The 12,455-nt window shown below is 44.6% G+C and overlaps 1 protein-coding gene across 7 annotated transcripts in view; it reads left to right on the forward strand.

Moving 5' to 3' along the window:
* The window catches only part of grin2ba (glutamate receptor, ionotropic, N-methyl D-aspartate 2B, genome duplicate a), a 134,768-nt gene that overhangs the window by 75,469 nt on the left and 46,844 nt on the right, over positions 1–12,455 (forward strand). For all 7 annotated transcript variants that reach the window (XM_030089725.1, XM_030089730.1, XM_030089727.1 and 4 more), the window contains 2 exons: positions 3,842–3,985; positions 5,131–5,401. In XM_030089725.1, the coding sequence (XP_029945585.1) occupies positions 3,842–3,985; positions 5,131–5,401 (415 nt within the window). The remainder of the gene's footprint in view (positions 1–3,841; positions 3,986–5,130; positions 5,402–12,455) is intronic.

Raw genomic sequence — 12,455 nt, forward strand, 5'->3', positions numbered from 1 at the left:
TTAGAACATGCCTCACTCTTTTTCTTTTTGCTGTGATATTAAAAGCATGTATGAGTGCTCGTGTGTGTGTGTGTGTGTGTCCATAGCAACGCCGACGCATGAGGGCCTGATTGCAGAGTTTATATGTCGTGTTGTGTGCTTTTCAATTCTCCTTTCAAGGTTGAGGGTTAAATTGTGCAAATTTGTGTGCCTCTTTGAGATGCGTCACTGTTTGTGTTTAAACCCATTCAAATATGCATGTGAGGATGTGTGTGTGCGCGCGTGTGTGATACAGGGTTCGACTGGAAGTGGGTCTATTTCTTTTGCAGTCACTGATGTGCCCCTGTGTGTGTAATTGAAATACCTGATTTATTGACTCTCCTTCTCCCCTCCGAGTCAAATAACTAGTCCGTGAGTCTGTGAGTGCACTCATTTGGAGGCTTTGGGGCAGATCCGGCGACTCTGACAGAGCAAGGCTTGTCAACCACACACACACACACACACACACACACACACACACACACTCACATACATATATAGGACATTCAGGCTTTTGGAAACAAAACCTCCACAAAAGCATACTTGCCAAAATACACACATATGTGCTAATATAGACATAGAAAGTGACTCCATCCCCCCCGCACACGTTTCCTGTAGAGGAGGCCACACGTGTCCCGTTTCTGTCTCGTCTCTCTGACAGCAGCAGTCCTCTGTGGTCGAACAACTCAAGCTTATCCTCTTCCTGCGTAAACGGCTGGCTGGCTGCCTGACACACGCTCACACACACACACACACACACACACACACACACACACACACACACACCTCCACCGCGGACTCCTGGCTGCCTGCCCCTTCACCGCTCGCTCGCTCCACGCAGGATCACAGCCGTCTGCCAGCCTGGCCTCTTCCTCTCCATTCATCCTATTGTCGCCACATTGTCCTCGGCCTCCGTCCCTCCCGAGACCGAAAATCTCAGCTGCGCTCGTGCCGCTTTTTTGTACATCTCTGTTTTTCAGTCTTCTTAATTCCTTTTTCTCTCCTCTCTGTTTTCCTCTTTTGTCTTATCTGCTTCCTCCTCTCTGGTTTTATCTGTTCTTTTTCTGCCTCTCGCCGTATCTCTCCATCTTTCTCTGCCTCCACCGGCCATTCATCCTGCTGTATTGTGTGGTGTAGCGTATTGTTGTCTGTGTACAGTAGCCAGCGCTGACGTAAGCCGTGGATCCACAGAAGAAGACAGCGAGCGGCTCAGAAGAGTATTCAAAGCCTGGCTGGCCCGGCTTCCCGGTGTCTGGCTGACTGACTGGTTGGCCTCGCGATCCCCCTCTGGGAATTTTAATACCCACTAATCGATCACCTCGTGCCAGCAGAGGTGATAATGTGGCCAGACCCTAATTATTGTTGCTGTAAATGAAGAGTGGTGTTTTGCAGCACTTCATTTCAGTCGGACCTCTCCCACCAGTGTTTTTTTTTTTTCTTTACCCCTCCCCTGCTTTTCTTTTAGCATGTACTTCTCTCAAAGGCTAATAAAAATCCTGCAGACCTCTGGCGCTCTGAATGAGTGTGCTGGACAGTGCATTAATACTGCTCTTAAGAATAGAGCAATAGAAATCGGAAGCCAGAGGAAATGGTGGGGTGCCGGGAGGAGGGCGGAGAGGGCAGGGGTGCTCTGCGGAGGATAAAGCAGGGGGAACGGGAGTGCACGAGTCTGGAAATTCAATTACAACTGTGCCCTGGCAGTAATTCCAGTGGTATTAATGGGACAGTAGAGTGTGAGAAGAGACGGATCGAGATGGGCGAGGGACGAGAGAGAGAAAGATGGAGGCAGAAAGTTTAGCAACAAATGGATTTAAGTTACACAACATCCACAAATGCATCATTATTTAATGGTTTTGAGACGTCGCTTCTCTGCTGAACTCGGAGGCTGTTTCACATTTCACGCTGCAGAGGATAACGACACGTCTTCAGCCTCACGGATGCAGCGCGCCGCCTTCCGCGTTTGCAGCGGGGTCCCGTACTCACTTTGCATTCCTCAGCACGCCACCTTGATGCTGTGGCTCTGATCCCATCAGCTGCGTGATCGCGGTGATTAACACGGGTTCAGAGAAACCGGTGTGGCCTTTTCATTATTTTTAGCTTTACATGCATCAACACGTAACCACACATGCATTGTCAGTTGAAATATCATTCAGGAAATCACAGAGTGACCTTCTTGCGAATCTTGCATGATGAGCCGCACGGCGGTGTAGTGGTTAGCACGCCCGCCTCACAGTGAGAAGTTCCCTGCTTCGAGCCCAGGCTTCTTCTGTATGGAATCTGCATGTTCTGTCTGTGCATGGGTGAACCGCTCCCCACAGCGCAAAAAAAAAAAAAAAAAAAGAGGTGCTTTGACATTAATGTGTGACTGTAGATTGATTGTAATTGTCTCTCTGCGTTTGCCCTGTGATGGAGTGGCAGCCTCTGCCTTCGCCTTTGGCTCCAATAATCCACAATCCTGAGTGAGGATAAAGTGCTCTAGAAAATAAATGGATTGATCCTGCAGAATGTTTTTGTTTTCCAAATTGTGCATTCACTGAGTGAGAAGCGTTTTGCTCTGGGTGCAACATTGTAGTGCAACTTAAGCAGAAAGCCACTTCACAGACACTTTTCCACTGCAAAGCACAGGAAAATGTTCTCTTTCCCTCAACCTGGATATCTACAAATACCCTCCACCAAATACTCAAAGTGCTTTGTGTACAGAAAGTGTAACTTTTGTAATTTGCAATCAAATTGGTTGGTCTGAGAGACACAATAACACCTTTTTTTGCAGCATTATGGGAAGACTCAACCTTAAATAATCTATAATCTATATCCACATTTTAATAAGAGTCCTCAACACAGTATGGCTTATCAACGTTGATATACTGAACGAGTGACTTCCTAACTGAGGCGTAGTGTCACTTTTTTCAGCATATTGTTGTGATGATTTGTAAACTCATGTCATGAAGGGATTTTCAAGCCATATTTGTCAGGTCATGTGATAGATGTAGAAATATTATACATGTTTTGAAGTTACTCAAAACTGCATTGCACATGACTCCAACATGCAGCCCAACAACCCCCATAACAGAGAAGCATTTCCATTCATAGAGTTTATGATGATAATTTGAATTTCCAGGAACATAAACTTGACCCACATGCGCAATAACAAGTTCTTGTTGCAGAGCTGCAGCCTTGTCTAGACTCGTATTTCTCACCTCCTCCTCCTCTTCTTCTGTCCAGCTCAATATTCTACTTTAACACTGATACCGAGGCACAGGCTTGGATGTCGGTACATTAACAGTAATACTGCTGCGGTTTGTGCTGTTTCTGTGTTTTTCTTCTTCGGATTACACCAGAGTTAATGTTTGTATAGGTCGGGGTTTCGGGTACGTCTGAGCCACCTGCAGTATATTGCTCGCCTCTTTAAATCCAGTGTTGTCCGGACTGCACTGGAATTGATTTGTTGCCTGCTATAAAAAACAAATTGATGAAAATGATCAATGAGATTAAGGACAACAGCTTTGTGTTCCCAGAATCGGCTCGCCGCCACCCCCATGTACAAACTCATTAAAAGGAGTCATAAAGGCAACTAATGAAAATCATGACTGGTATCATTACAACCCCGAGAGGTGTCCTCTCCGCTTCTCCTCTGTGAGCCACAGAACAGAAGCGGCTAAATTAATGTGCGCACCAATATTGTTACAAAGCCACCGCTGTCCTTTAAAGACAGCCGCTGTGTGTACGCGTGTGTTTGTGTGCGCAAAGCCAGCTAAATTAAAGTTCAGGCCAGCGCTGTTGCATAACCATTCACACTCTGCGCTCTTTGTTCTGTCATTTGCAGGATGACAACTCCATGTTCTTTCAGTTCGGCCCCTCCATCGAGCAGCAGGCTTCAGTCATCCTCAACATCATGGAGGAATACGACTGGTACATCTTCTCCATTGTCACAACGTACTACCCGGGTTACCAGGACTTTGTCACCAAGGTAACGGCATGCAGCTGAGGCAACATGCACAGATAATCAGGACGTAGAGGAAAGATGACACAGTGCAGGAGAAACAGCAGCTTCCACAGCAGCACTGTACTGGGAACCTTACTGCATAAATGAGCATATTCCTGTTTGAATAACAACAGTGCAATATATATATATATATATATATATACACCACTAACAAATAGTCCAAAAGCACATCACCAAAACACAACCAAATGTAAAACATAAATCCTCACACCATGCAAAATTCTGTGTTTTCTGTGAATGCAAACAAATAATCTGTTTTTCTAAAGCATTCAAAAACAATGAAGTGCAACCAACTAACCTGAACATGTCCAGCTTCGTAAAACTGCTTTAAACCACAAGATGTGGTGGATCGAGTAATTCCGGAGCCCCGTCTGTCCTCAGTTCAACCTGAGAAGAAGAACAGCAGCTGCAACTACGCTCTTCAAGTTCTTTACTGCAAGACGGCAAATTTTTTAACCAAAGAATTTTTTTTATAAACTTGTCAAAATGTCCCAGATTTTAAACGAATGTTGTTGTTTTTTCCATTACATTTGCATATGAATTAATTAAATAAAAACTTCGGATTACTGTTATGAATTGACTTAATACATCACCTTGTGGTTGAATGTGGTATTATAAAACTGGACATCATTAGGCTAGTTACAGTATACGCATAATCCCTTTGCAATTATGTCAAGTCTATCATGTCAGATTATCTTTATGATTTATTGTAATATAGTGAAATGGTAAAACTATCTGTTCCGTATATATAACGAAATAAGGGTGGAGCTTTAAATTAATGATCATCCTAATTTAAGATACAGCAGAGACTATACGTTTTTGTTAAACTGATCTCTTTTGTACTGCTAAGTCTTACTGTTGTCTTTCTGATAACAGCTCATACTCAGAATACAGAATGAATCAGAAAAAAAAATCACGCTTTCCTCGAATGGTTTCTACAACAAATTGGCTTTATTGGTTTTCATTATCACAAAATTATTGGATCCTTATCTGATACTCTATGTTGTGAAGTTCCACTGCCTGAATCTTAACTAGTGATTCTAAAACAGTAAAAGCATCAAATCTAGATGGCATCAACATAACAGACCCTTCACCTTTGACCCCTTCAGATTCGTAACACCATCGAGAACAGTTTCGTGGGCTGGGAACTGGAGGAAGTTCTGCTGCTGGACATGTCCGTCGACGACGGCGACTCAAAGATTCAGAACCAGCTGAAGAAGCTCCAGAGCCCGGTCATCCTGCTCTACTGCACTAAGGAGGAGGCCAACACCATCTTCGAGGTGGCCCACTCCGTCGGCATCACCGGCTACGGCTACACCTGGATCGTTCCCTCCCTGGTAGCCGGAGACACCGACGTGGTGCCTGCAGAGTTCCCCACAGGTAGGAAATGTGAAACTGAGTTCAAGTCGGATCTGCCGTTTTTTATCCCGCATAATCTCGTTGTGGAACGATGTTTGCTTGCTTTGAGCTTAAATCCTAAGCACTGTTGAGCAGAACAGTTACACAGCAGCCGCGCGGTGTTGGGTTGGCGTTTGTTGAGATGCGTCTCGTCGTCACACTGTCTCCTCGCTCCTCTGGGCTTTCCTCAGGTCAGGCGGGTCAGCAGTGCTGGAAAAAATCAATTACAAAAAAGTAAAATGCTGTGAAGATGCATTAGACTCTCCTGTGATTTCTTCTATTTTTGTATCGGTGCCACATCTTTGAACAGAACTTCTCTGCAGAATGAGGCTCAGGCCCAGATCTTTATCAAAGCACTGATATTGTTTTGATAGTTTTTGAGTCATTTATCGGCTCCTCTTGCTCGTGTGGGGTCGCTGTCCTCAAGCTCGAGCTCGGCGACTGATGGCCGGACGTTCTCCTGCAGGATTTTCTGTCAGAGAGCAAAATTCATGTTTTTCTCAATTATGGCGGCTCGGCCTGACGCAATAAAACATCCCCGCTGCACTGACCACGCTTGGCTGGACATGAGACGAGCCTTTTTTTCATGGAATTCTGTGTTTGCAGAAGTTTTCTCCAAACTTTTTTAGATTTTTTTTTTTCTCTCATCAGTTTAAATAAAGAACGAGATTGAAGGATCATCAAGACCCAGTGTTTCTTCCCAGAGGGAAGGAGTGTCAAACATATGGCTCCAGGGCCACAAATGTCCTCTAACAGGAAACAATCTGGTCCCCAGTATGACTTTGTAATGTGAAAAAATAACCTAATAAAAGTGTACATTTTTCAGTTTTAGTCAGAGAATTAGAATTAGCACAGAGGGACTTGAACTTGGAGATCCTTGAGTAAAGCTACATTTTTGTTTGTGAACTTATGAACATCATCAAATCTCCGCTGCGATGGGAAACAGGCGCAATCGTGCATGAAGGCTGCAAAATGCTGCAAACAGGCGACTTGTTTTTGTGACGTTTCACTCTAATAAACTCCAGGAGACGTTACAACTGGCATTATGTTGAATGTGTACTCCTACAATAAATCAATCATTTGTTGGTTCGTCCTCATCTGGACTGGAGCTGGCTTCGAGGCGAGCGTGTTAACCACTGAACCCCAGTCGAACACCTTCCCCAAAGAATTGCTTCACAGTTTTTTTTTTTTTTTTTCCCTTGCTGTGAAAGGGACCTGAGTAAAAAGCCAAAATGTCAGAAATTGATCAATAAAACAAGTGTCTGCCATCATCCGCGAGGTGGTGGGATCCAATTTGCAGCAGTTTTCGGTTAGTTTGGACAATTTTGGCTCCGAGAAAGGAAAGCTGAGGCTTGAAAATCAATAATTTTCACTTTTTATTTTCAGCTTAGTCATTTTTAGACAAGTATACAACAAAGAATATCCCAGTATACCCCGTATTACTGAAACATTGTCACTATGATCCTCTACAGATGTATACCGATACATATTGCATATATATTTAAATACATAGACATATACAGTATATGTTTAAATCCATGATTTAATTTATTTTAAATTACACCGCAGTATACGTTCTTATTATTCATTTTATTTTTTTAAAACTCTAATCTCTTCCACAGATTCACCCTACAGATTGATTGACATATTTTTTTACACTGTGGTTCAGGTATTTCCTACAAGATGAACCATAAATAAATAAAAAAATCCCCTAAACAAAAACAAAGTGACCTTTTGTGATAAGAAGTGCGGGAGTGTTTCTTCTCACAGCTCCACTGGAGGTCATTCTAACCTTTGAAGGTCAAACGTGGACGCAGAAGTGAGATCCCGGCTGAGCCGCATCGCCCACCCAAACCTGGGGCCCACCTGTCAGACCGCCTCATGTAATGGGCCTCGCGGCGCCCGGAGGGGGGGAACGGGCCGGCGCTTTTAGAAAGGCCAGCGCTCAGCGGGAATCAAACCTCAAACTTTTCACGACTCGTGGCCGTTGCGGACTCAGTCGGGAAGTAGACCAGCCAGTGGGTTTATTTACGAGGTTATTTGGCGGTTGTTGATTTACCCTCTCCCGCCTGTCCTCGCCACTTTCCGGGGGAAAGATTTTGAACCTGGGATCGCTGCCCTGTCGAAGCGCCGTAACTCAGAGATTTTAAACCCCCTTCCATTATTGACACATACGGATGATTTACTTTAAATGGGACCGAGGGGTGTGTTTGCACACAGTTTGTGTGTGTGTGTGTCTGTTTTTTGCGCGCCGTCTGTGTGCATTTGTCTGTGAAATGCGCTCGTGGCTCAGGGTTTAATTTGCATGGGAAAATAATGGGTGAGTGCAATCAAATGGTTGTGTGTGTGTGTGGAAAGTGTTTACTTGTTGGCCTGGTTGAACCGAACTCTGGTTGTGTGTGTCTGTTCAGAGTTCGGGTTCCACTCTACGAAGTTTGATGTATCACCGTATCAGTTATGTAAATCACACCACAACTTCTCCTCTTGATTTATGTCGCCGCTGAGATAATCGTGTCTCGCTCATGTGCTGCCCGGGTGGCTTACAAAGTGTGGCGGCTGCGCTGATGGACTCACACGAACCTCTCCCAGTTAACACTGAATTATCATGGCATGAATCATGTGGGACATAATGACAGAGAGGAGGCTAAATGTCATTCTCTCATTTTATGCGTGATGAATGTGCCAAAAGAGATGATGCTCAAAGTAGGCCTGTTCTCTGAACAACAGCACGACTTGTGTGAGACGAAGGACGTTCTTTCTGTCGGAGCAGCAGTCGTGGTAATGGTTTAAGGCAAACCAAAAAAAAAAAAAAAAAAGATCCCCCCCCTCCAACCAATCAGAGCATCAGTTCCTGACTTCTGAGTGCCAGTAGTCATATAGTCGGATTTAAAGTGATCCAAATTAGTTTTTACTGAACTGCTGAAAGTAAGAATTGCAACAGCTGGAAGGCTGATTAACTGATAATGGAAATGAGCTCATTTTTACTTACTTTTGGTATTTTAATCTATTTTTGTTTTACTATATGTTTTTCAAGGCAAAGTGTAAGTAGTAAGTGTAAGTAATAACTGAGGAAATGTTTGGGATAAATCATTGCTGTTTTTTTTTATCTGTTTGTTTGTCTTTTTCAAATGTAGAATTTAAAAAAAAAAACTGTCTTAAGCTGCAGTGATTTTTTATTATATTGTTTACTTTGCGTAGTCACTGGGACTCAGCATTTAGCAGCACTGAGATAAAGTAACCCCTCTCTTTTATGAGAACATTGCTCCTTGATACCGACATCAAATAGGTACGAGTTCCTCCTTGTAAGCAGGCAAACACATTTATTGATAAAAGTACTGGACTATAGTAAAAGGATAAGTTTTGATGATCCCTAATTGAAGAATATATGTTGATGTAAAGGTGTCATGATCTGTCATTGTAACTATTGTCCAGCCATTAAAATGAATCACTTCCACGCTCAGTAGTTTGACCTCAAGTGCATCAGATAAATGAAAACATCTCAAAATGCATCCTTTTATTTGACTATTAAGATGTACACCATGAGCAAGTTGACAGCTTGCCATTGTTAATACCTATAGCTTATTGCTGTCTGTGCATGTGTGTGTGGTTTTATTATAAAAACAAACAGCAGCACCAACTACTGATTTCTCATTTTATTCTTAATCAGCTCAAGAGGAAGTTAACCCCGCGTCGTCCGCAGTGACAGTAGTGTGTGTTTGTGTGTTACCGGTGAAATGTCAGTGCCGGTGCGCTCTGGGTGAATCCAGCGGTCCAGGGTTCAGTTCGAGGTGCTCGCTAGCTGAGGGGCTAATTTGCTTGCAAGGCACACTTAATAATTTGCACCATGTGTGATGAAGAGCCTCCAAATCTCCTGGGTAACTCCACTGACGCCTTCCTTAAGTAGCGCTCTGGGGAGCCATCTCTCCTCCTACTCTCCTCCTTCCTTCCCTTCCCTTTCCTTTCTTTTTTTTTTTTCCCCGGCTGTTGTTCTCCGTGTTCTCCCGTCTCACTATTTCAGCCCCCGCCAGTTCTTCCTCCCGTCTCGCGACTCCCTTCAGCTTTCTGTGTTTCTTGTTCCTGTGCCTTTGTGTCTCTGCTGCTGTCTGACTTTTCTCGGTCCCTCTTTTTCCTCTTTCTCTCATACCAGCAGCGTCTCCCTCTCTCTCTCTCTCTCTCTCCCTGTTCTCCCTGATCAGAGTTACACACTGCTGCCTCTCAGACGGCGCTAACGTAACCACCCCATCTGACATCACTGACAATAATAAGCTGTTTCCAAAAATATCTGCTGTTGCGATCTCCAATCGGTTTGGCTACTATAGATGCTCCCTTCTCATTTTTCTCTGTGTACAAATCTGCTCGCTTTGAGATCGAAGCAGTGGCCACTTCACTGGCCGGAGTAAAGACAAGTCTTGGCAGCAGCAGCAGCAGCAGCCGCCACGGGGCTCTTCATCTTTACCAACGCCAGTTGACGTGTCCATGTTGTGACATTTAAACATGTCCTGAGAGAGGTATGAATACATACACACCAGGAAGCAGCTCCCCAGATGTAGAGAGGAAAACACCGTCGAGCTCATCCTGCCCACACTCCAGCACATACATCCCCCCCCACCCCCCCCCCCCACCCCTGAAGAAACCCCCCGCCCATGAAATAATAAAGGAGGAGTGTGTAAAAAGGAACAAGCGATCGGCCCGAGCGAGGCGTTGAGGAAGTGTCAACAGTGTGTGACATTAGATGTGGTCCTGAAGGGCCCGGAGCTGTCAGCGCCGAGGCCCCCTGAGGAAGGCAGGTTGCCAGGCCGCCTGTCTATTTCTGCCCGCTGACATGGTAGTGGACTGGCTGACATGTGGTCATACGCTGTCAGACGGATGCACACCGCCTGACGGATCGGAAGGGAGACGGACGGACGGACAGCCCGGCGAATTGACTTGAAAGCAGGCCGTTCGGCGCTGAGAGCTGATTGAACCCTGAACCCAGAGCCATCCGAAGGGCCCCCACCAGAAAAACATCACAAGTCGCGGAGGCATTTGTGGCCCAGTTAAAACTCTGCTGTACTTACGACTGACCTTTTGAAGGGGAAGGTTTCCACCTTAAATGGTTTCTTCTGTAGTTTCTTGTCCCCTTCAGCTGCTCCTGTCAAACAATACGTCTCTGTTTTCACGACGAGGCAAAGAAAAGCATGCTTCTCTTTTCTAATCAAGTCATGTCGGCGGTGTGTCAGCTGACTGGGCCTCGCTTCCTTTTAGTGCACATAAGTATCCTCTTCAGAGCGGTGCAGACGTCAGTTATCATCAAAGTCTCTGCACACACACACACTATCGACCCGGTGGTGACCGACTCCTCGCAGCAGCTGTCAGTCTCCACATCGAATCCACATTTTACTGCTTCAAGATTTCATCATTAAAAAACCTGATTTATTTGTCCGGGTGGATTTCGGCATCCAGTGACGTTACCTCACGAGTCCGTAGGATGCATGTTAAAATTAGAAATTTTTTCCAATGTACAGGGTGGTTTGGATGGAATCTTGCAGCCCGGTTTTGGCCAAATGAACCTTATGTTTGACTGTATCAAGAGAGAAATCTCTTATAGTTCATCCACACATGCAGTCTGAGGTCTCAAAAGTTGAAATGCTTCCTCTCAGCTTCTGTGACTCCACACCAGCTTTATATGGTTTGAGTATGTAAAATCTGCAGACAACTGTATTAGACCCCCCGGTGAGCCGATCCCACCTGTTAGCTCCAACAAGATGAAATCCTGACACGGACAAACTGGAGAACCAAATGATCGGTCATTAAAAAGAGATAAACATCGAGCGCTGGGCAGCATGCACCGTGTGTCATCAATTAATGGTCACTATTAGTCATGAGTTAATCATATTATGATTGAACATTATAATGGATTATATTGTCAATAATGGAGGTTTAATAAAGGCGGAACTCATTATCAAAATGTCAGCAGTGTTTTATTATATGCACAGGAGCCTAATTTTCCCAGTAAATCAACTCTTCTCATAGGCGAGGTGTGTGCTTTCAAAATCGACTGTACGGTAGGAATACACCGGGAATATATTCCAAAACACATTAATAATAGAAATGTCGTCTTCAAGGTCCAGTTGATATAATTTGTGACAGACAGACAGATTTCTGGAAAATGATAGCTTAACTCCAAAAGTACAGATTTTTGGCCAAGTCAGAATCTTCTCTGTTTCAGTGCAATGAGCACTCATACCAGTATACCTCCCAGTGAACACGTCTGAAACAGCTGCTTCTCTTGAAAAATTGAAGGTTTTTTTTTGTTTTACTTGGTTCATACTGAACTGGTTTTTGTTGAACAAACCTGCTGTGGTTGGATGGACAAATAGAGGAAAATACATGTTAAGGTTTCAAAGGGGCGGAGAAACTCTTACAGCAGAAAGATAAGGTCAAAGGAGTGTGATGTTGGTCGTTTGCATGCATAAAAGATATAAGATCAGCAAAGTTATTAGATGAATTACTGCCATCAGCCTTGAGAATACGTTCAGTGTCCACGTCCGGGTCAGGCTCTTGCCCATCACTCTCTGATAATCAGCGGCGGTGAAGGACGCGGTGAAGGAGGCGTCCTGGCACACAGTTAAATGGGCCGATGGAGGTTTGGAAGGGCATCGGTAGACCGAGAGCATGAGAGAGAGAGGGAGAGACGTACAAATAGATGTTCCTAAACATTTGACAGATTGTGAAAAGAGAACAGGCAGACAGAAGGACAGATAAACAGGCGTACAGACAGAGCTAAGGCCAGCAAACAGAGACAGACAGATGGACAAACACAGCAAGGTGATAGACACTTAGTCAGGCAGAATGGGACTGCTGCTCATCTGTTCCCTGAGTCATCGTGTAGTGTGTGCTCGTCTCTTGGACTCTGCTCAAAACATGTACGTTCTATATACCCTCGCAGGATCATCCCCAGTTCCCCGAGACAAGCTTCCCCCATCTGTCTGACTCTCCTTTGTCTGTCTTTTCGTATTCCTCCACATCATCACGTCTTGAATCCTCGCCTTCGATT

Source organism: Salarias fasciatus, chromosome 4 (genome assembly GCF_902148845.1).
Source record: "Salarias fasciatus chromosome 4, fSalaFa1.1, whole genome shotgun sequence".
Classification (NCBI taxonomy): domain Eukaryota; kingdom Metazoa; phylum Chordata; class Actinopteri; order Blenniiformes; family Blenniidae; genus Salarias; species Salarias fasciatus.